Below are 21,183 nucleotides of genomic sequence, written 5' to 3' on the forward strand. Positions count from 1 at the left end.
GTGATCACAGAAATTGCTGATACAACAAAGGTGTCACCTTTAGTTCAACACCAATTGCTGCACGTATGCTTCCCTGATCTCCGGCGCTGTCGCTCCCTACGCGACGGCGCAAATGGACACGGAAACTAACGCAACTGAGTTTGACAAGAGTTTCCTGCTCCTTCAGTGGTCCTCCACGAGCGGAGAAAGGCACCGAAGAACCGCTGAAGGCAAACGGAAGGTGGCTACAAAGCGAGTATATATCCCAGCAAGCGCATGCAATTGCCCCTATGCGTTGGGTCAAAAAGAAGAGCTAAACCCAAAACAACAAGCGGAAGAAAATGAAAAAGGTGCACTGTGACATTGCAAAGTACGAAAAAAATTATCCGTGACTGATCTTCGAGCTAGCAAAGCACACAGTGTAGTTTAAAGATAAAATTATATTTAAAAGCTCATGGCGGCATCTGCCCTTCCTACGTGCCGCAGTTGCTCTCTCCCCCTCTACCTTACGTTATTGGCGGTACTACGCAAGGGGGGGCACACCGCTCCACATTTTTCCTTTTGGTTGCTATGTAATCCCCAACCTCAGCCTCCCTTCTTCATTTCCTCTCCTACACTAAATCCCCTCACCACCACAACCGAGTCCTTTTCAACACTCCTTGTTTTAATTATATTTTCTTCCATCCCCCGACTCCGATACAACGGCACGATTGTCCTCCTGGACGGGCTCTCAAGGTCATGGATGCCGCACTCACACAGGTAAGACCTTCGAACGTGGACGCCATGGAAGAAAGAAAAAAGGTTATTAAATAAATTGATTCATCTACCCACATATACAAATATACTTATATGTATATATGTATAGTGTTCAAATTATTGTGTTCGCTTTGCTTATTCGAAATATCGCATGCCATTGGTTGATTCCTTAAAGGGAAGAAACGGAATGGCGTGGTAAATGCCGACGAATGTGTGTCCAACACCCAAATAACTGACCCTCCTATCACAAGTTGCTGCGCGAAATGTATTTACTTTACTACGACCGAGGTATCACCACTTCTTCTCCGCCCTTGCTTCCTCGCTCTCATTACTGCTTTTATCTCTCCAAATAACCCTTCTGCCCACGAAGTACACAGCCCGTCCTACGAATCTCAGAGTTTTAAACGACATACTTTTAACGATTTGAAGACCGTGGTTCACAGCCGTAAAGTACCACCGCTAGTGACATAGACAGAGGAATCAGTAACTGCAGGTGAAACAGCCAACGTGGCAAAAGGGTATTAGGGGTACTTCCGTTGCTCGCCACCTCAAAAAAAAAAATCTGATACTATTTTCCCCTCGCTCCTCCTTCCGTCGCATAAGGTTAAGAAATTTCCAGAGTCTTACGGGACCAATCTCATTCTACAACCAACCTGTATACGACCTCTTGCCACGCTGCACTGACGACTCGCGCCTTGTTATCCATCTCCCAGGCAATACCACCGCGCTTCTCATTGAGATCCTCACATCGCTGCAAGTTGATTTTTTGTTACTTCGTTCAACACATCCTGGTCGGCCGCCTTCATGCGCGCCACGATTTCGCCCGCGTGCCTACCTCGGCCCTGAATCACGGGGTGCTGCTGCACGACCCACATTAACACCTTCTCGTGCACGCGGCGGGCCTCTACGTCATCGCCTCGAACGGGAAGGTTGCTGACGACTAGTGTAAGAACCTCCACCAGTCCCTGCTCCGGAAGAGTGGAGTGAAACAAGGAAAGAAGCGTGGTCGCTGCACTTACCGCGTTGCACGTAGTAGACTCATAGTCTCCTGTGCGCTGAACAGCAATGAAGCGAGTGAAGAGAGAACTTACCCGATGCACGAACTCCGGTGTACTCGGGTCGGGGTTACGGCCAAAGTACTGCAACAACAAGTTCATGAGGTAAAAAGCAGACTGCAAGAGATCACAGTCTTCACGGCTCTGCGCGAAGTCCAAACAACTCTCGACAATTGTCGGGATGAAGCTTCCAATATGATTCGGCGCATGCTCCACTAATCCGCAAAGCAGCGCGAGACCGCAAGTAACCACGGAATCCTTCTCATTCTTCTGCAGCAGTTTCTCTAGAACGGGTGCGAACATGACCAAGAAGACAGGGGCAAATACGTCACCCGCCCGCTCAAGCATTTTATCGAGGACATTGCAGGTGTCCGAAATGAGTGTGTCGGCCTCTTCCTCCTCACCCTGAAGCCTATCCAGCTCGTCCTCGTCGTTCTCACCAACCTGGCTCTCCAAACTTTGCACCCGATTCTCCATGGCCCGTTCTAGCACAGCGAGAACCTTTTCACCAATAACGGTAACCGTATCTTGTGAGACAAGGCCTGGGGCACTGTCAATGCAACGGCTAATCACCACCGACATCGCACTTGACGCATCCAACTCATCCTCGTCGGCGAACTGGTTCAACAACGGATCCATGATGGCAACAGCCAAGTGAGCCCGCTCATCAACTTCATAAGCGTTTAGAACCTCATCCAAAATCGCCGCCCCACTCTCGCGAATAGATGAGTTTGACTGGAAACTGAGCAACTTCACTGCGGATTCTGCGATTGCCGGGAGGTGCGGCCCTAGGTGCTTTCCTAAGTACGTGAGCATGGCGCTGAGTACACTAGCCGCAAGGTCCTTCTCCTCAATAAGACCGGTGTGCAGCTTAATCTTTTTCACACCCACGCCAGGGACAACAACCCGCATTGTTGCCACTTCTCCCCCACTCTTTCTTCCTTGCTCATCCTCGTCATCTTCCTCCCCCACCTCAGCGTTTTCCACCTCCATATCGCACTCCATATTCACCATCGAAAGAAGCACAGGCAGGACGACCTGCAGATAAGGGACCACATCCTCCCTCAGGCAGTCCGTCATGCAAGTCCACCCGCGCATGACATAACGCAACCGCATGTCGTCCTTGCATTCTTCTTGCGACAGATGTTGTAGAAGATCACGCAAGTAGTTGCACATATGCTCCGCATACGGCCCGAACCCTTCTCTTCCAACACCACAGGCGAGAAGCGTTGTGCACTCGATGGCTTTGCACTTCATTTGAATAACATCCGGGGAGTCAGGAACTGCCAGTACCTCTTGAAACACGGGGACAAGGTTATTAACATACGGTTTTAGCATGTCTTTGCAGGTTGATATGATAGAGGAAAGCGCCCCCAGGCAATCTTCACGGAGAAACTGATGCGGCGTTTGCCTCAGAAGAGACACTAGAGAAGCACATAGCCCCTCGACATAGCGTTCAAATTCTTTAACGAAGTGTGGGCTATCCTCTTCATCCTCTTCACATCGATCAAAGAAAGAGTCTAGGCAGCGTGCTGCCCTCGTTGCTACGGCAGGTATGGGGTCCTCGAGGCACTGAACGACAGCAGGTAAGATCATGTGGCATAGATTCTCCTGGAGTTGAGGGGCAAAGTCGGTAGACATCTGGGTAAGGCAATCCAACGCACTCGCACGGACATACTTCATATCATCCCGAAGAGCTGGTAGCACCATGCAAACAATGGACTTCAGGTGCTTTTCAAGCACAGAAGACATCCCTTCAGCGACATAAGTAATTAGAAGTAATGCCGCATTACGTTGCTTCCAGTCGGGGGACTGGATGTTTTCCGAGAAAAGCTGTTGAGCGAGAGCTTCCAGCTTTCTACCCCCGAGGGCGGAGGCTAATCGGTCGATACCACTGCTGCCGACGGTCTCGTCAAGGTCTTCATCAAGATCGTCCTCGTCAGTGTTCACACCTTTGACATCCCAGTCGTCAGGAATCGCGGGGTTAACGGTGTATTCGAAGAGCAAACGCAAAAATGATGTTGAAAAGTCTGGTACCTTCCGCGCTGTTTTTGGTTCACTCTCACAGTAGGTTAAGAGGGCCTCAATAGCCATGTGTCGAGCACCTGGTGCCACAGATGGTGCGGAAGCCACCTCCATCAGCCCTTGCAGCAATGGAGCAGTGTGCCGCTCAAAAAGCGTTGCAGAGTGAGACACACCCTCCGCCAACTTGCCAGTTAAAGCTTCCGCGTCCCCCCAATTCGATGCGTTGAGGGCATCTTGCACAGCCTGCAGTATCAGCGGAACCAAATCGGCAAGCTCACGAGACGGTCTGCACATGGTGAGATTAAAAATCGCATCCAAAGCTGCTTTTCGCGAATCCACGGACGGGTCGAGAAGGCAGTTCTTCAGGCCTGCCGCTACCCGAACCACATTCGCCTCAAAATGCTCCGTTAAGGAAGGACCCGTCGCAGCAATAATCTCACAGCAGATTGTTTTCAGCTGATGCGCGGATTCTAAATCTTCAATTATCTGAAAGATAGACTTCCAAAGCTCATCCCATTCCTTTTCTATGTTTTTCAACTTAACAACAAGGGCACTCACACAGGCAGCAGCCAATGCACGCTGTGCACCAAATGCTGCTTTCCCCAGCACCTGTAGCATCAAACCCTTTACAGCGTTCTGCGTCTCAGCGTCTGCTGTGTCAAAACAGTCAGATTTATTTCCAAAAAGTTTTTTTAACAAGACAAGGCCCATTTGCATAGTGGAGGTGTTTTCCGTTGACGCGCATAGCTCTGACAAGCAGCACATCATCCAAGTAGCATTCCCGTGAACAAGGGAATCATACTGAGCCTCTGCGGATTTTCGAACCTCATTGTCCGCGGAGAGCAGGTTGGTGACAAGCTGGTTCAGCTGCTCTTGGTTCATGGGATGTAGATACTTTTGATCTTAAGAAATCTTTTTACAAGAAAAGGGAAAGACTCTCCCGTTCTGTCCCTTTGATCGTTCCCCTGGACGTTCACAAGGTCGATGTTTATTTCGTTAAAGATAACCAATTGTTTCTTTCTTATTTCCTTCTTACTCCTTAATTTCTCTTCCGGTTTACAGCTGTCTCCCTTTGTTCACACCTTACGTTTGCAATCGTACTCGTGGCTATACCACGCGGTAAACCCAAGTGGAGAAAAAGTGTTTCAGAGAAAATTTGATTGGTGTGCTGTTGGGGGGGGGGGAGAGTTGCGCACCAATTCATATTGAAGCGAAAACGGTAGCAGAAGTAACAGCAACAATTTGTTTTAAAAGGGAAGCAATGCCCCAGAAGCATTACCCAAAATAAACTACTGTGTAAATACAGGGGGTTCATAATTATGCAGTCGATAAATAAACTAAGAGGACGTGGAATCGCCGTAGAAACCAAACCAACACACGAAAAAAAAAAGAGACTGTGTAAAAACACGAACTAATAACAAAAGCAGGACAGGCAGTAGAAAATATGCTGTTATTTGTTTCATAGTAGCATATATTACTTCCATGCTAAAACAAAAAGATGGTTGATGTGTCCGTGGTCGTAGACAAACCCCCGGCGTAGCAACTTGCAAAACGGAAAAAACAGGCAACATGGTAAGTGTTTCACGCACGTTAGAACACAGTTTACATAGAGGGAGAGCAGGCCACATGCAATTAATTTCGAAATAAAAAAAACTGTTATCCGAGAAAAATTGGTGGGAGAGTAGCTATCCTGTGAGTTGCACCAGTTCAGTTACAGTCAAAGGATATGTCACACTGCGCCTGTAAGTTGTTCAAAATGCTCTGACCGCTCCATCTGAGGGTCAGATAAACCACTTACGAAGAGCCCATCTTTGCTTTGTCGTCTACGTGGGTTCAGTCATACAACAGCATATGGTACGTCCGTGACCCACCGCGGAAAACGAAAACTGTCACTGCACAGAACATCGCATAACTTCGGCAACCGAGGTCACTGGAAGTGCGTATGATAGTGGAACAAGTATAGATACAAGTGTGCACCGGGTAACGTCACTTGTGGTGCCGAAACCGAGACGACTGTATTCGGTAGCAACATCATTTCTCGCATCACTGCGTGATCAAGAATGCACAACAGCCATTTTATTGTATAAATGCGAGCGTACACACAACAGTACGAACTTTTTTAAAATTTAAGCTGCAGAGTTTAGTACACAGAATGTGAGGAGGCTAATCCCTTGGGACCGTTACCTAACAAGATTCCAGAAAATTTAACTTTCTAGAAACGATTGTACAATGTAGTCTCCACCCTTAACCCTGTAGCAGTAAAAGCTGCAGGTACTCGAGAGGTAGGTCACTATTCTGTCAAGCTGTCCCCTGCTCGAACCATAATAGAAGATCGGGTGTGCAAATGCGTGAGAGAAGTAAATTTCTTCATCCGCTGGCCTGGGGCGAGGGTCTCGGAAGCCGTGACAGCATACGACAAACGTATGACACATTGTAGCGCCCTTCTTTATCACCTGTATCCATGATAATCCCGTTTAGTCATACTGTATAAACTAGTCCAGCAAAATTACGCAATCACACCTTCAATAACCTACAGCGGTACTCTGCAGTGGGCAGGCTCCGGCGTTAGCGTGGGTTCCAACGGCATGAACGAGTGATAGAAACCCTCCCTCGCTACGTAGAAAAGAACACAGTTTTGCGCATGCAAACTACACACAATATTCAACAACGAGAAAAAAACTAACACTTGGTCGCGGCGCAATGTCCTTTGGAAAAGCTGTATATATGGCAAAAGCAGGGTCACAAATTTTTGAAAGCAAGGTCGTCCCATTTGTTGCAGGTTGTAATTTTGGCATTATCACATGAGAAGATAGTGCGTGAAGAGGCGACACTTCTAGTAGAGCCCGGTTACCCAAGAAAAAAACAAGGAACACAAAATAAGAGAGTACCTTCTTAGCCAAAGAAGTGGAAGAAACGACATAAAATACATATATCACGATTCTTTCGTTCTTGTTCCTTTTTCCTTCCTAAGCAACTCGTTGTTGACCATAACATAAGGATGTCCACATATTTTTTTGCTGTGCCGCGTATTGTTTCTAAGAAGGTACTGGGATAGCCAAGATATAGGGTGCGTATTTCCAGTAGGTCCGTAGCGATGGGAAACCTCGTCGGGTTCCAAAGCGCACTGCTGCTGACGCTTTACTAATTCGTACAGGGCTGGAACGAGTGTTGGGAAGACGTTTTCACGCAAATATGTGACATTTTCTCCCTCACACGATGCATTGACAGCTGTCTCGACATCCTCATATCCGCACCAAATCTGCTCTTCAATCAGCCGAATCATCATAGCCTCACTAAGAGCCTGTGTATCCGCCGATACCTCCATTGTAGTTACGTCTATCAACCCCTAAAAAGAATCAAAAAGTAAGAGGTTGTTATGTTTAAGAATTGATGTGCGTGCAAGTAGGGGCAAACATCCATAGGTACATTGTGTTTAAGCGGTCGCATCACAGCTCAGCTTCAAAAAAAACGATCCCATTATTATAAATAACTGGCAGTTAAGCACCCCCAGGTTATGTGTATATGTGTACGTGCGTTTGTGCATATGAATGTGCGTACTTATATAGTGGGTAAATTGGAAACGCAAGGAAACGTGTTGACAAAAAATTAAACGCATCAGCAACGACGAAGAGAAAAATCCAAATAAACAACAGGGAAGTCTTTTGTAAACCACGCACGTTCCTCCACGTACTATGCGACAGAAATTTTTATTTATCGATACACCAAGACAGTATTTGCTAAGGAATTGCCACGCAGGTTGATGTGAAGGATAAGATATATCCATTTATTAACTAAATGGACGAAAGCGGATGGAAGTGTCAAACAATCAAGGAAAAATTAAATGCGCCCAGAAAATCAACGATTTTCACTGGTCGTACGAATAGCAACTTCCATTATACCTCAATAAAGAAAAAATAGCCCTGGGAAAGTGAGGTAGCTAGAACTGTTACTACTTGCATAGTACGCCTTTTCAAGCAAGCAACTTCAGGCGGTATACCTACCAACTTATCAAGTCACCTGAGATCAGTGGGGAAATCAAGATATCTAGTAACAGAAAACATGTCCACAATGCAGAGAGAGTGAATTAGATCCACAACATGAAGAAAAGGATGATTGAGTCAGGAAAAAAAAATCACGGCAAACGTGAGTTTAGTTTTGACATAGCGGTGGAGCGGTACATCAATCCCGAAAAAATACGAAGCGCAACTCCGTGTGTCCGATGATCAAACGACACTTCTTCACCACGGCACAAATCATAGGAAGGGCACCAAACGACGATGCTACAAAACCTTCAGACCATTGCATAAGTTCATTACCCCATAGCTCACCGTCGGAAACAAGTTTGCAGAGATATGAGTTACTCAGCCCTGCTTACCGGTAATTTCCGTGATGTCAAAAACGTCGAAGGTGAAAGAAGGACGAAAACCCCACCCTCGGCAGCTGTCGCTTCCCATTACACGCACCTTGCAGATAATCTTCCAGTTTGTCGCAAACAGGGCAACAGCTGCGCCAACAGCACACAAATACAAAGCCACGAAACCGCCTCCTCCTCTGCCTCCCCCCCCCCCAAATATCACACACAATACACTCAAAGGTGTGTGGTAACGTCAAAATTCTGACGTCTTTTTCGGTGATGCAGCATGCCAAGCCTGAGACTCCTGATGAAATACTGAAGAAGAAAATTAACATTAGCAGGTCAAATTTTCGTAGGTTTAATCTCGAGTTTTCCTACAAACTTCAGGAAACCAAGGTTCATAAAGATCATTAGCAACATTTGTTACATAAGCCAAACAGATGCATTACTTCAAATAACGAGGACATATACAACCAAAGGCACTGTGCACCGATGGGTGGCACCGTCGTGCAACGACACAAACGCTTTCTGCCGGATGACATATGTCGGGAAATGCATTTTATCTACTGAAGAGGGAGATAGTGCAACCCTCTTTGATGAGACTGGCCCCTTCGTATATACGCCCTTCCTCCTTACCACCTGAAACGGTACGACATCGTAACTGTTGCGTCGTTATTATTCCACTCTCATACGTCGACTTCTTCTCATCACAAAACTGGCGCCACGGAACCATTACACAGGGGTGGTACAACCCGTGAGCAACAAATAACATACGCAACATCAGTTTTAGAGGGACGTTACAAATTATTTTGGATCATTTCCGGGAAGAGTGAATTTTGACTCAACAAACTAAGCGTTGCGCAGCCAATAAATGAGAAATAAGACCCCCTGGCCAACTCGCAGACAAGTGCTCACCACACAAAAGGTTGGTTGTGCAGGGGGGAACGTGTGAAGACATGAAAATAACGTGGTGACGTCAATACTGGAGTTGTGGTGTCACATATGACTTCCGCTTCACCATATACTTTGCCAACCCACATATCGCTCTTATACCTAATGGAAAGTAGTGGAGCGCCCAAGAAATACGAAAACTCGCCAACAAGCAACTTCCAAGACATTACAATCACTGTCTACATGTGCTCGAACGGTCTTCAAACGAACCTCTTCTTGAGGTAGATAGGCTACATTCAGACATAAGCGCATGTTCTTCGAGTAATGAAAGGATGCAAGTTGTATGACAGCACGACTCTTGTGACCACCAAAGGGTGGCACCCGTTCAAAAGTAAAAAAAAGATTGACGCGTCCACCCAAGATATTTGTCCGCTGCATTATTGCATGGAGACAGGAAACGGCAATCGGTTCTTTCGACCGCGCTAGGTGAAAATGCCAACTTCCCGAAGTCTCAGCTCTATCGCCTTTAGTGGAGCCGTTTTCCCCTTCATGCGCTTTACGACCACAAAGGGCACACAGATCTGTATACCGAATAGCAAGTTCTACCACGTTTGAATAAAGGTGCACAGATGATTGTACAGAGGGGAATGTCATTGCACAACCTTTCTACCCTTTAAGCCCCTTGTCCCTGCTGCCCCTCAGCACCCAGTTAATTGACCGTTCAGCCAGGTTCATCCTATTTTTCCAATGGAAACAACACTGCCGGATGCAAAAGAGTCAAAACAGGGGAGCAGAAACCAGATTCCTCCCCCTCCTTCCCCCTGAGAATTAATAGCGATACATGAGCTCCCATGTTGCCCCTAAAGGCATACAAGAAACTAGGCCAAAGGTGAACCACATGGGAAGCGGCCGGAGTAGCAGAAAAACAAATCGATTCTGACCACTTCAACACAGAGCCAGGGCTCCGCACCTCCCCAAGGTAAGGCGAGACAACTACTCACAACCACCTCACCATAATTATCCTGTGGAGGAAAGACCGAGGTCTTGGTCCGCCGCGGGCGGCGCAGCACATCCACAGAGGGACAAATATCGCAGCTAGCGGCTTCGCGGGAGCGGAGTCACCAACAACAACACCAACGGCACCGAATTACCACCTACACACCCCTGGAAGAACGCCACTGGGCTCGTGGCGGGGACGGCGCCTAACCATCCTCTCGCCCACTGTTTCCATCACTTTTCTTCAGGGCCTCTCCCTCCCATTCTCATTTCTCTTGCCCTTAGGCGTCGGCGGCCCTTCGTTTGCGACCATTGTGGGATGCGCCTGTGTTTCCAAACCCCACATGGGGCTAAGCAAACGCGACGCAAGTGGGGGACGGGCGCGGCACTCGGCGGCACCGTTCCACTGCGGGGGGAGAGACCATGCAGACTTTCTCGAACCCGCATAAATCGTACGATCGGGCCCTTTACAAAACATTGTTCACGACGAGAACGTTCCAACCAGCAGCGGTTCAGTAAGTGCGACAACGTTTCCCCCCAGTCGTTGCGCTGGCTTATGCCTTCGAGTGTCGCATGGAAGTGCTGGCCCCCCTCTTATCAAGTGTACGGCTCATCCGATTGCACGCTGTAGCGCGCGCATTGAGCACACCGCCGCCGCGGCGCGCGTCTGACTAGCAAGTGAAGTCCACCGGCGCCAACTTAATGCACTAGAACCCCCTGGCGATGCCGGCCACCTCAACGTGGTGCCAGGGTCCAGTCTCCCGTATCATCGGGGGAAGCCAAGAGCCAGCAGCGTTCCTTTCATGGGGAACACTGCTGTGCTCCGGCTACAGCGTCATACAGCACGGGGATCAGAAGCGTCTTGCTGGGACACCGTTTTTCATTTGTCGGTCCCTGGGCACGTGACAGCGTTGCCATCGACGGTATCCGGAGTTTTCCCTATGACGTTGTGTACGTTTGGAAAACATCCAGTGACATTCTCGCACCCTTTTCTATTGTCAGGGATTCTGTTGGGTTACTGCGGGCCGATGGGGCTGCATTTGCCCGCTTCACGAATATCAGTCTGTTGCCGTTGCATGTTGTCGAAGCGACCACATATTTCTTTCCAAACAATACAGATTTCTCGGTTCATAATCCGTGGCATCCACCAGGCGGTGATTGTACACTGTTTCCACTGAATCGTTGTGCAACCTGCCTGTCCCACACTTCCATTTTCATATCTTTGTAATCTTCCGCACGTATGAGTCTTATTCAAGCGTGGGAGAGGGGTTTACAGCCGCATCGGAGGTTTGCGCAACGTCGACAGCCCTCATGGACATACGCGATGGCGGTAAGATCCGACTAAGGGCTGCTAGCAATTGTTGAAGCCGTATTGCTGTGCGGCAACTTTGTTGAAGTTCCAAATGCTGTGTTGTAAGCCGAACCTTAACGGTTCTTTCCACCGATCTTCATAGGCACCTCGTGAGCGTCAGTAGTTCGTATGAGTTTTCATATTTCATTTTCTTACAAGCTGCTAGGGCATGGATGTTCAGACGACACATGATTCTGTTTTGATGTTTCGATTCTCTTCTACGGACTCATATCAAACAGTTAAAGCAAGAGCGTAAATTATTTGTTTCTGGGATGTTACTGTGTTTCGCTGCCCAGATAAGGGGAGGCAGCCGCCGAGACACGTGGTAGCTGATGCGGTGATATCATGAGTTGAAAAAGTGTTATCGTTCGGAGCTATATCATTTTTGTGTTTATAAACACTAACTATTGTGAGTAGCTATGCCGCTTGAGAGACGAAGGGCATAGGTCAGGGAAGTGCCTCACCCGTTACCGGCCACTGGCAGAAACTTCGTCCGCCATAGCCAGCGGAGTGCTGTGAAACATTGGAGTATATATACATATACATATGCTGGTGATGCATCACCCATATGGGTCTTAAACCTTTAGTCGTCACAAAAGTGCACACCACCTCTTCAATGCCACAGGATCCAGCGGTTGCTTCCGCATAGCACTCAGCCCTTCCTCAATTTAGTGAGATCAAGCTCTTAGTAGCGTTTATCTACAGGGTTAAGAAAGTTCGTGTTCCCAGTGTTGTATTGTACTGTGGTGTTCCCCTACTCACTCGTGGGGCAGCTCCAGCAGGTTGAAATAAGATCGTGGGGTAGAAGTCAATCGTTTGCCCAACCCACATAAACTCCGCCATTTCTGCCCTTTTTTTCCTTGTACGTTCCCTCGGTCTCCCTTCCGAATTCACCCCACTTAAGTTTTGTTCATACATGAAAAAGAGGTATCCGACACTGGAGGTTCAGGTTATCCATTGTGTTTTTCCGCTAAATTACACAGGATAAGATAGGGTGATGGTACATATTTGCTGAAGTGTAGTGATATCCATGCGTACACCCCGCGCCATCTTTACAGGGGATGCATCATGTTCGGGCTTCGCCGCTCAGTGCGGGCACTTGGTGCCATGGCCAGTTTTTGGTTGACTCGAAAATGGTTGTTGATGCAGCGCCGCATTAAAGTTTCTCCTTTGGTATGTGGTTGGATGGTGCGGCATCAGGAAAGCGCGTTGGCAAGAGCACCGGCACCAATGAGTTACGCAAGTCAGGTTACGCGCATTGGCTTATTTACCCCTAGCATTAAAGTGTGGCGTGACAGAGTTACTAGTGAAAGCGGCAATTTGCATCCTATCTTGTAGATGGGCGATGGCCCGCGTATCTTAGACGTGTGAAATGACTTCTATTCATGGCTCTGCTAGAAGGTCTTCCATAATGAGTATACGAGCATGCCGCTACCTTCTTACACATGTAAGTTGTCCTGTGATGTGTTGGTAAAAGGTAGAGCTTATGGACCTTGATTATGCAGTTGTTATACTAGTTCTATTCACGGCACAGAAGGTTGAAAATGCATCAACGAGCGTTTTATAGAATATACTGGGATTACTTTCCTCTAGAACGTGGTGCAACTCTATTGATGTTCCAATGCCAGAACTTTTATAGACCCCCCTTTACGTGAATGGACAGAGGTGTTCTTTGTAGTGGGAAATCGTCGGATAATGCGTTCCCAGGGATCGAAGAGTGCATAGTTGTATTCCAGAAAGATGCAACCCTCAAGTATTCCGTGTTTTGTGTAATTCCGTAGCCGTATTATAGTGGTGTTTTCTAGGTGAGAAACGCTGCCTGCTTTTGGCTTCTTCTGAACACCGTAAAGTACAGGAAAGCGTGCCAAGGCGCTCAGGCAGCCGGCGCCGAGAGGGTGTAACGAAGCAAATACTGTGGAAGTGAGTGGTAAAGCTGTGCCACATTGATGTGGAAGGAGAGGGGGAAATACTGTGCGGCGCCCTTCCTTGTTTCGATGGATGCAAATTTTCAGAACCCGCAACCATTGATACTCGCAAAGTGCGCATTTACACAAAGGCGAAGAGTGACAACACTTTGACTAGTGATTGAAACGTTACAAAAAAGGTGCCCCCAACATGGGTATGAAAGATATTTAGAAACTCTAAGAAGGTCAGTGCCAGCCACGCCATCGTGATGCCAGGGGTTGCTGCAAGAAGGGGAAGGCCAAGCATTTACACGCATCCCTGCTTGTATGAATTGCGGCAGCAGGCGGCAGTCCAGCACACACGACACAACCCTCCTGAAAAAAATTACGGATGGAGGCGCAAAGAAGTGGAACCTGGTAACGGAAAGTCCCTAGTGTCCGGAGGCAATTTTTCAGAAAGGCTGCCCTGGCACGACACCAAAAAATAGTAGCACATGATTGTGAGGGAAAGAAAGGCCACAACGAACCAATAGCCTAGTACCAGGAGATATTCGCTTATTTATTCTGATACCCAAAGCTTGTAAGTGCGATGAAATAAATGGAGCCAATGGGCACAGTGGAACATGAAGGAGGCCAATCCGAGGAGCCGGAGCAACCCCTTCTGAAACTTTTCAAACTTCCAGATTAAAGCAAGAAAAATCCCATCGTGAAGAACAACTACGTGGCCGCAGAAGAGAGCCTCGGAATCCCTTACTACAGTTTTGTGGCTCGCCACCAACTCTCTGAGCCCAAACAAAATGTTGCGCTGCTAAAAGGGGCCGAAAGGATTACCAAATCCTGAAATGAGCACGCAGGGAAACGAGAGCGCACCCTACCTACACAGTTTTCATGCAGAGAAAAAGTTCTAGGGAACCGCTCGATCCTTCTGTAAGCAAGCGAATGAAAATCAAGCGGCAATGGGGCACGTTCCGGTTGAACGGACGGGGAAGGAAAAGTGCTGTGCACTATGCATTCGCAAGTGTGTGAATCTTCTTGCCTTCATCTTGAGCATTCACTCGCGGGCCCCCTATGGGAGGCACATTTGTGCAGAGCCTCTTAGTGAAATCCAAGGTACCTGATTTATGAGGCGCATCCCAACCACTGGAGCACCATCCCCCCACAAAACTCAGTCGTTGGTGTATTGGGTGATTGTGAAAATGAAGTCAACCTCTTATGCCTACGAAATGCTCTCCTGTATCCCTCGATGTCAGGTAGTATCCCACAGCCATTTCATATGCAACTTTATCAACGCATCCCAGTCCCGCCTCTTTGGGCGTGTGCACTCTCTCCATCCACCGGAAGGTGAGGCTGAGAACCACTAGGCGATGACACCCTAGCACACCCTTGCTTGGGTGATTCCAAAGTAGGAGGTTCTAGGCGTTTCATTCTCGGGAATTCCACTCTGACGACGCTACTGCTCCGAGTTCTATGAATATTTTTCCCTTCTGACTTTACTGTTTATTGAACGTGCTCTAACACTCCCCCTTGGCGGCTTCAACGCGAGTGCCGAAAGCGTTTGGTACCTTTACATTATCAATTTCCCTTCACATAGCAGTGAGATGCAACAAATCACGAGTACGTACAACACCCGACCGACACTCTGTTGTTCACCATGGTGACCCACGGTGCAGGTTAAACGCACCACGCACTGCCGTACCCTTGAAGTGACAGCCTCCGCACCTTTTACTTCTTAGAAGATACCACAAACAGAATTGCCATCCTCCTCCAATTTCCAACCTAGTCCCTCTTTTTCTAACCTCGGACTCAGCGTTAAAGGGAGAAATAACATTGGGTGCAAAGGGAAAACTTGTACACGCGTTGATTCAGATGCAAGCCCATCCAACTGACTAATGAAAACTAGGGCTTGAGGGGGGGGGGCACATTTTTATGCAATACACGACAAGCTAATTCCACAGAAGCTGAAGAATTACGGCAAAAAGTGGCATCAACCCCAGCACACTATGCGGTTAACCTGCAAAATGGAGGCTGTGCCTATTATCACAGTGGAATAAAATCTCTGGTTGGACGTGATTCTGCTTCTTTGCCCCCCTTTTTGGCCATATGCACGCCCTCTCCCGTTTTTTATTCTACACTGCGAATATTTACTTCCAACAATGTAGAGCATCAGCAAGCAAAACGCACATATTATCACCAAGCATTGTGACCCTTCACCCATGCTGTTACTTTCCTCGTCAACGCCATAATGACCCATATGCACTCTTTTTTTTTCTGTCTCAAGAAATTCGTTCGCTTCACCTAGTTAAGCATAAATTTCACGACAAAATTTCATCGCCACCACCACCTCCTCCCTATTGAAGTATTGCACTTCTTTATTGACCCGGATACTGCATGTTACGGTGGATGAACCCCCGCTTTTGTTTGGGATTTTCGTGAAACGAAGGAGTACAGCTCCACCCTCGCTTCCTTCCCCCGTGCACTTCGATGATGCAACATCCTTGCGTGTTCCAACAGATAATGCAAACTGGTATTCCACATTCATTTGACAGCGACCAAAAAGAAATCGACAGCGCGTTAAATCACCATTAACCCGATCTGAATCCGATTCCGAGACTCCCGATTCGCAACTTCCCGTTACGTTATGATGCCACGGCAACAACCGTAAGAAGGCCTCCTCCCGTACCGGCATCCGTTTAAGGTCCTCTGAACGAGATCGCTTCTTAAGCCTAAAATAACGGTTGTTAAATTCATTTAGCAATCTTCCTAAGCTCACACTGTAAACGGTAATATTTGTCTTTAACGCCTTCATATATTCCCTCACCCGTCGTCTCCCCTTTATCTTCAGCTCACTCGTGGGATCAATTACTCCCTTAATGTGCTGTTCCAACCAATAGGAATGCTACTCAAAGAGAGTGATATTGGCTAATAGTTGCCTCTTTATCTGTGCCTTGCGATAGAAGACTTCGTAACCGAAAACCCCCGGATTGTTCATATCTATCTGTGTAGCCCATCCTGTATTTTTTTCCGTTGCTCCACAACTGTAAAATATGTGTAACACGAAATAACAAGCATATACCCTTTTCATTCCAGGAATTATCTGCCTCTTCCGCTTGATTTCGGTGTTACACGTCCAAACCTACTTTGTCCCACCCACCCCCTACGCACACACTGAATAAGTAAATAACCTAATCAATTGACGTCAAGGCTTAAACCCCCCCTAAAACTGGCGAAGGCGCGAAACCAAGGGGAGAACGAGGTCACATATGTGTTGGGTGGAAAGTAATAACTGGCGCGGGAGCTGTTACATTATTTGACATGCGTATGTTTGTTTGGTAGGGCACCGGAAAGAACTGCAGCCCCAGGGCCAAGAACTTTATCCGTGGAATTGGTGATAAGGGCATCCTGTTTGTTGAAGCATTGCTTTTCTAGCCGTTGCAACTCCCATCATAACCCGCACAAATTGCCCTAATATCCTGAATGTAATTCTACCTACCAAATATCGGAACGTTGGGGGTGCTTTCGCTAGGCGGGTGAGAAAAAATACTTCACACAATGTAGTAGCACCCGCATCAGATGAATGCTTGATCCTGCTTAATCTTTGCTGTGCGCACCAAACATCCAAACTCCACTAGCATCGATATTCTTCCCGCGACAAACGAGGTTCACGTTGTCATCAGAGTCAAATAACTGTGGGAGAGGAAGCCGCCACCGCAATCGGACCCATCATGCCGCGCAAATTCTACTCAATAAGAGGCATGTGAGGGGGCGGTGGCGACGTGACGGGTAAAAGTTACGACGAAAAGAGTGTTATGTGTGTCTTTGAAAGTGTGGCGAGCGTTGAAGCGACAGCTCTTTAAGTTGTTCCCCAAGTTTGTTTGAGGGGACTGTCGGTGCGGGAATGAAAGCAGACAGTTCACGCGGAGAATGGTAAAGACGAAAAGTTGTAATCTTCTTTTAGAAGCACTACACAAATGAAAGCTAACGTGTGCAGGTGGTGACGCATGCGCTTGGATACTCAGTTCTCCGGGAGACGACGCTTTGCGTACACGAGAATACGCAAGAGCCTGTGAGTGGAAGGGTTAGAACCAGCTATTTTTTTGCTTCTGATTTAACTTCCGGGCCAATGCCTCAAACGTGGTCGCTTCCTGCGCCAACTCACGCGATTTACTTTCAATTTGGGAAATTTTTTCACCTCGCTCATGCACCTTGACTTCGTTCTCCCTCATCATCTGCAGCGCCTCGGTCACACTGACGTTCTCCCGCGCGGCGACAGCCTTGAGCTCGCTGTACCGGCTTCCTCTCCTTTCCTCGCTTCCCTCCCTTTCAGATCTCCTTTGGGACAGGACCGCTCCGTCTCTCCCTCTCTCAACAATGGAATCGGGCCGAGGGTGCTGTGGTGCAGCCCCCTCCATCTTTTTCACCAAGACATTTGTTTCAATCTTCGTAGCTGCCTCCTCCCAGGACTGTGTGGTCAACCGTTTCAGCAGCCCCTGCTCTTGCTTTACTGCCGGCGGGGGTGGCAAAAACTGCAAGTAAGACCGGAAGGTTGGTGGTGCGGGTACGTGGCGGATGCCTTCCAAAGGTTCCGCAGTCAAACGAAGCTGGTCACTAACATTGCTTTCAGCTGAAACGATAAGATGTCCAAGTGCTCCCGACACTCCTACCACGTAGATGTGAAGCCCACTTCCTTCTATGTAGTGTGTGTGGAGGCGGAGGTCGTTTTCATCACAAAGACAGAGCATCGTATGCTCCGCCAGTCGCTGACCACTCTCGAGGTCTAATACGTTGAACCATCGCCATCCATTTGCGTCCCGACTCATCACGACCACCACGCGGAGAGACATGCAAACCCCCACATGCTCAACGGAGCGTCCCCGCCCCACCACAGGGGGTTGCATGCGGTTCGATGGAGCTTCTCCCGACAAAAGCCGCTCAGCAAGATATAAGTGAACCTTGCGTCCATTCCAAAGAACAACCGTTGTGTCAGGCGGGGAGTCTTCACCCAGTACGTTTCTCAGGCGGCTTCTTTCCTCTTCCTGTTTTTCCTGCTCGTCTTCTGCATGAAGATCACACTGCAAGGCATCATAGGGCCATCCGGGATTCACTTCCACCGCGACAATTCGACTACCTGGTGTGACAACTCCTCTCAAGGTGTACTCGCCGTCTGCACTCACAACCACTTCCCCACCAGAGACAACAACACTCAGGCGAAGGTCTTTTGAATTAGACGAGGGGAGCAATGTCCACTCCGTATCGGTCCCACCAACTCTCCCGTACCATAAACCTCCGGGGGGTTCTGCACACCACCGTAGCTCAACAGCAAAAATGACGCGGCCGAATACATCGCGGAAACTGACGGTGCCTCGAAAATCAGAATTTTTCTCGGCACTGGGGTCGCTTTTACCATCTGAAACATCGGCATGGGGAGCTCTAACCACAAGGCTGGCGGCCCCTGCCGATACCGAAAACCGTGGAGTTGAACTGCACAACATGACTTTGTCGTAGCTCCACCTACCATCATCCTCCCGGTGATAGCCGAGCATCTGCATGTCGGACATGTTCCAGATTATTAGCCCTCGATCGTTTGAGAGAGTACAAAACAAGGCCAAAAAGCTGTTCTTACCCTCACAAACAGGGCCAGTACTGCCGGCTGAACAACTTCGACCCATCCAAACTGTGTCAAAAGATGTTACAGATGCGCCCGCTGGAAATAGGCCTCCCGGATAATGAACCATGGCGGGCGCATTCCCTTCCCCAGTGACCCCGCCGCTTAGGTCAACGATGACCAAGTTCCCATTACGCAGTTGCAGAAGGATGCTCATCCCACCACGCACCAACTGGAAGGCTTGCGGTGTAAGTTCCCGCTGTTCAATTCGGCAGTCTGCCAACTTTGCGGTCCGCGCGATAATCTCAGCTTCTCCATCTTGTCCATCGTCCCCGACACTAGCTCCGCCAAATATGAGTTGCTCTTTTGAGAGGGTCATAATATGTTCCACATGTGGTGGTGAGAATCGCACGGCATTTACTGATACCCCCATTTCGTCAGCCAAAACGCGTAGTATAAACTCAGTCCTGCAAGGATGCTTTGGAAGGGCTTCCTCGAGTATGACGACCGCCGAGCCCGTAGGCAATGACGCGCGGGCGTTAGCAGCGGTATTCTGTTCGATTACAGTAGCCGGTACTGGGAGACACTCATTGGTTAGGGGAAGGAAGCATACAGCCCCAGTAGCCGAATACGGAACCATACCCAGAAGTATTTCTTTCTGTAGTCCCTTTCCTTCCACATCGCCTTCGCACTCCAAGCAGGCTAGGACAGTAGCCCATGGATCTTCCGGGTCTGGTTGTAAAGAAGCGCCATGCCAAATGGCTCTGGTAACCTCCGCGGGGGGGGACACCAGCAACATTTCATCCCACGGAAAGGGTTCGGGCATGACGTTTCTTAACGGGACAGCGGACTCCACATTTCGTTGATATCGTGAGCGCCGTACCAAAAGAGGGCCCAGGTCTTCAGATAGCACAAGAAGTGTGTCCAAGTCCGAGTCCTTCCATTCGCTCAACCAGTAACCCGGCCCAACGCATGGAATGACACGGCAGAGGTCAAGTGATGATGATTCATCGCCTTCACACTGCAGCGGCAGGATTTTCGCCTTTATGTGTGACAAAATGTCCTCCCGCTGAATTAATCGCTTCTCTTCCAAGTTAATCACAAGTTCCACAATATCACAAGTGGAGTGCAGCAAAAAATGCAGGGGCGACTTCTTCTCGGACCGCGCACCATGTGGTGGGTCGCTGGAGTGCGCGATGTACATGCCGGTAGACGACACCACTTCGTCGTCTGGTCCCCCGACCGGGGAGCAAGGACGGCATCCGGTTTGTACACTCCACATGAGTGCCACTGACCTTTCCTTGTCTTTCTTGCCGTTTTCCGCCCATATGTAAAGGGCGGAAGCGTCAAACGCCGCGGCAACAACGAAGGAAGCTCCAGGGGTATACCTGCATGCCGTAATACCACACCCCGTTTGGGGTTCTGGCAGGGAAAAGAAACGACTGAGACGATTTTCGTCCAAATACCACTTGCACACTCCAGCCGCACCGGCGACAACCGCAATAAATGTATTCGGATTACTCGGGCAGCTATTCATAGAAAGCACGTAGCCTCGTGGTGCCCACTCACTTGAAGCTGCTGAGAAAAAGGGGCGGCAAAGATTCATTGTGCTCGTTGTTAGTGCCGCCCACACCAACTGCTGAGTTGAACCACTTTCCTGTAGCCTCCAGTACATAACCGTACCATCCTCACAGCCTACTGCGCCCCACGTCACACCCTGCGGTACGTGAAGACTGGTAAACAGCACCCCCCTTTTCCCGCATGGGGACAACGCAGAAGAGATCCCATGAAATGCGTAGTCGAGAAGCACCAGCCGCTCCGGGGAGAGCAGCAGCACACTTGAAGTTCCAGAAAAGATGCTACAGTCAATCCAACGGACGCAGTTTGGGACCTGCAGCAGCATCTGCCGCCTACCACGCGCAACAAGCAGTGCAGGCACGTTATTGCCGACGCATAGGACAACTTGGCGAACCGGGTCATGGGCACAAAGATGATATGAAGTGTAATCCACCGTTTCATCCACGCACTGCATTTGGGCCCGCTTCAGGGTCGCTGCTTCGGGGTCACCTGCCTCGGTCTTGAACGCCGTTACGTCCGAAGGATTCAGCCATCGCATCAAATTTTCGAACATCTCCAAGTTACCCACAGCTACAGAGTCAAATAATCAAAAAAAAAGTATGAACAACAATAGGTAGTGCAAATCTGGACCTGTGCGCTGGGGAACAGTGTCTACTTCAAACTGCAGCGAAGCATTACCGAAAAAAAATCCA

At 48.7% G+C, this 21,183-nt stretch overlaps 4 protein-coding genes across 4 annotated transcripts, besides 2 other annotated features; all 4 read right to left on the reverse strand.

Moving 5' to 3' along the window:
• Positions 1-1,478: 1,478 nt before the first annotated feature.
• On the reverse strand, positions 1,479-4,697 carry Tb11.01.7010 (hypothetical protein, conserved; the record flags this gene model as incomplete). Its single annotated transcript, XM_824502.1, has 1 exon — positions 1,479-4,697. The coding sequence occupies one exon, from the start codon at positions 4,695-4,697 to the stop codon at positions 1,479-1,481; it is 3,219 nt and encodes a 1,072-aa protein (XP_829595.1).
• Positions 4,698-9,222: 4,525 nt separating this feature from the next.
• Tb11.01.7030 (hypothetical protein) lies at positions 9,223-9,714 on the reverse strand (the record flags this gene model as incomplete). Its single annotated transcript, XM_824503.1, has 1 exon — positions 9,223-9,714. One exon carries the CDS (start codon positions 9,712-9,714, stop codon positions 9,223-9,225), a length of 492 nt encoding a protein of 163 aa, XP_829596.1.
• Positions 9,715-10,772: 1,058 nt separating this feature from the next.
• Positions 10,773-10,984: a repeat region.
• Positions 10,985-13,000: a repeat region.
• Positions 13,001-15,610: 2,610 nt separating this feature from the next.
• On the reverse strand, positions 15,611-16,117 carry Tb11.01.7040 (hypothetical protein; the record flags this gene model as incomplete). Its single annotated transcript, XM_824504.1, has 1 exon — positions 15,611-16,117. One exon carries the CDS (start codon positions 16,115-16,117, stop codon positions 15,611-15,613), a length of 507 nt encoding a protein of 168 aa, XP_829597.1.
• A 1,270-nt stretch (positions 16,118-17,387) lies between these two features.
• Positions 17,388-21,029, reverse strand: Tb11.01.7050 (hypothetical protein, conserved; the record flags this gene model as incomplete). Its single annotated transcript, XM_824505.1, has 1 exon — positions 17,388-21,029. The coding sequence occupies one exon, from the start codon at positions 21,027-21,029 to the stop codon at positions 17,388-17,390; it is 3,642 nt and encodes a 1,213-aa protein (XP_829598.1).
• Positions 21,030-21,183: the final 154 nt, after the last annotated feature.

The sequence above is a fragment of the Trypanosoma brucei genome (assembly GCF_000002445.2).
Source record: "Trypanosoma brucei brucei TREU927 chromosome 11 chr11_scaffold01 genomic scaffold, whole genome shotgun sequence".
NCBI lineage: Eukaryota > Euglenozoa > Kinetoplastea > Trypanosomatida > Trypanosomatidae > Trypanosoma > Trypanosoma brucei.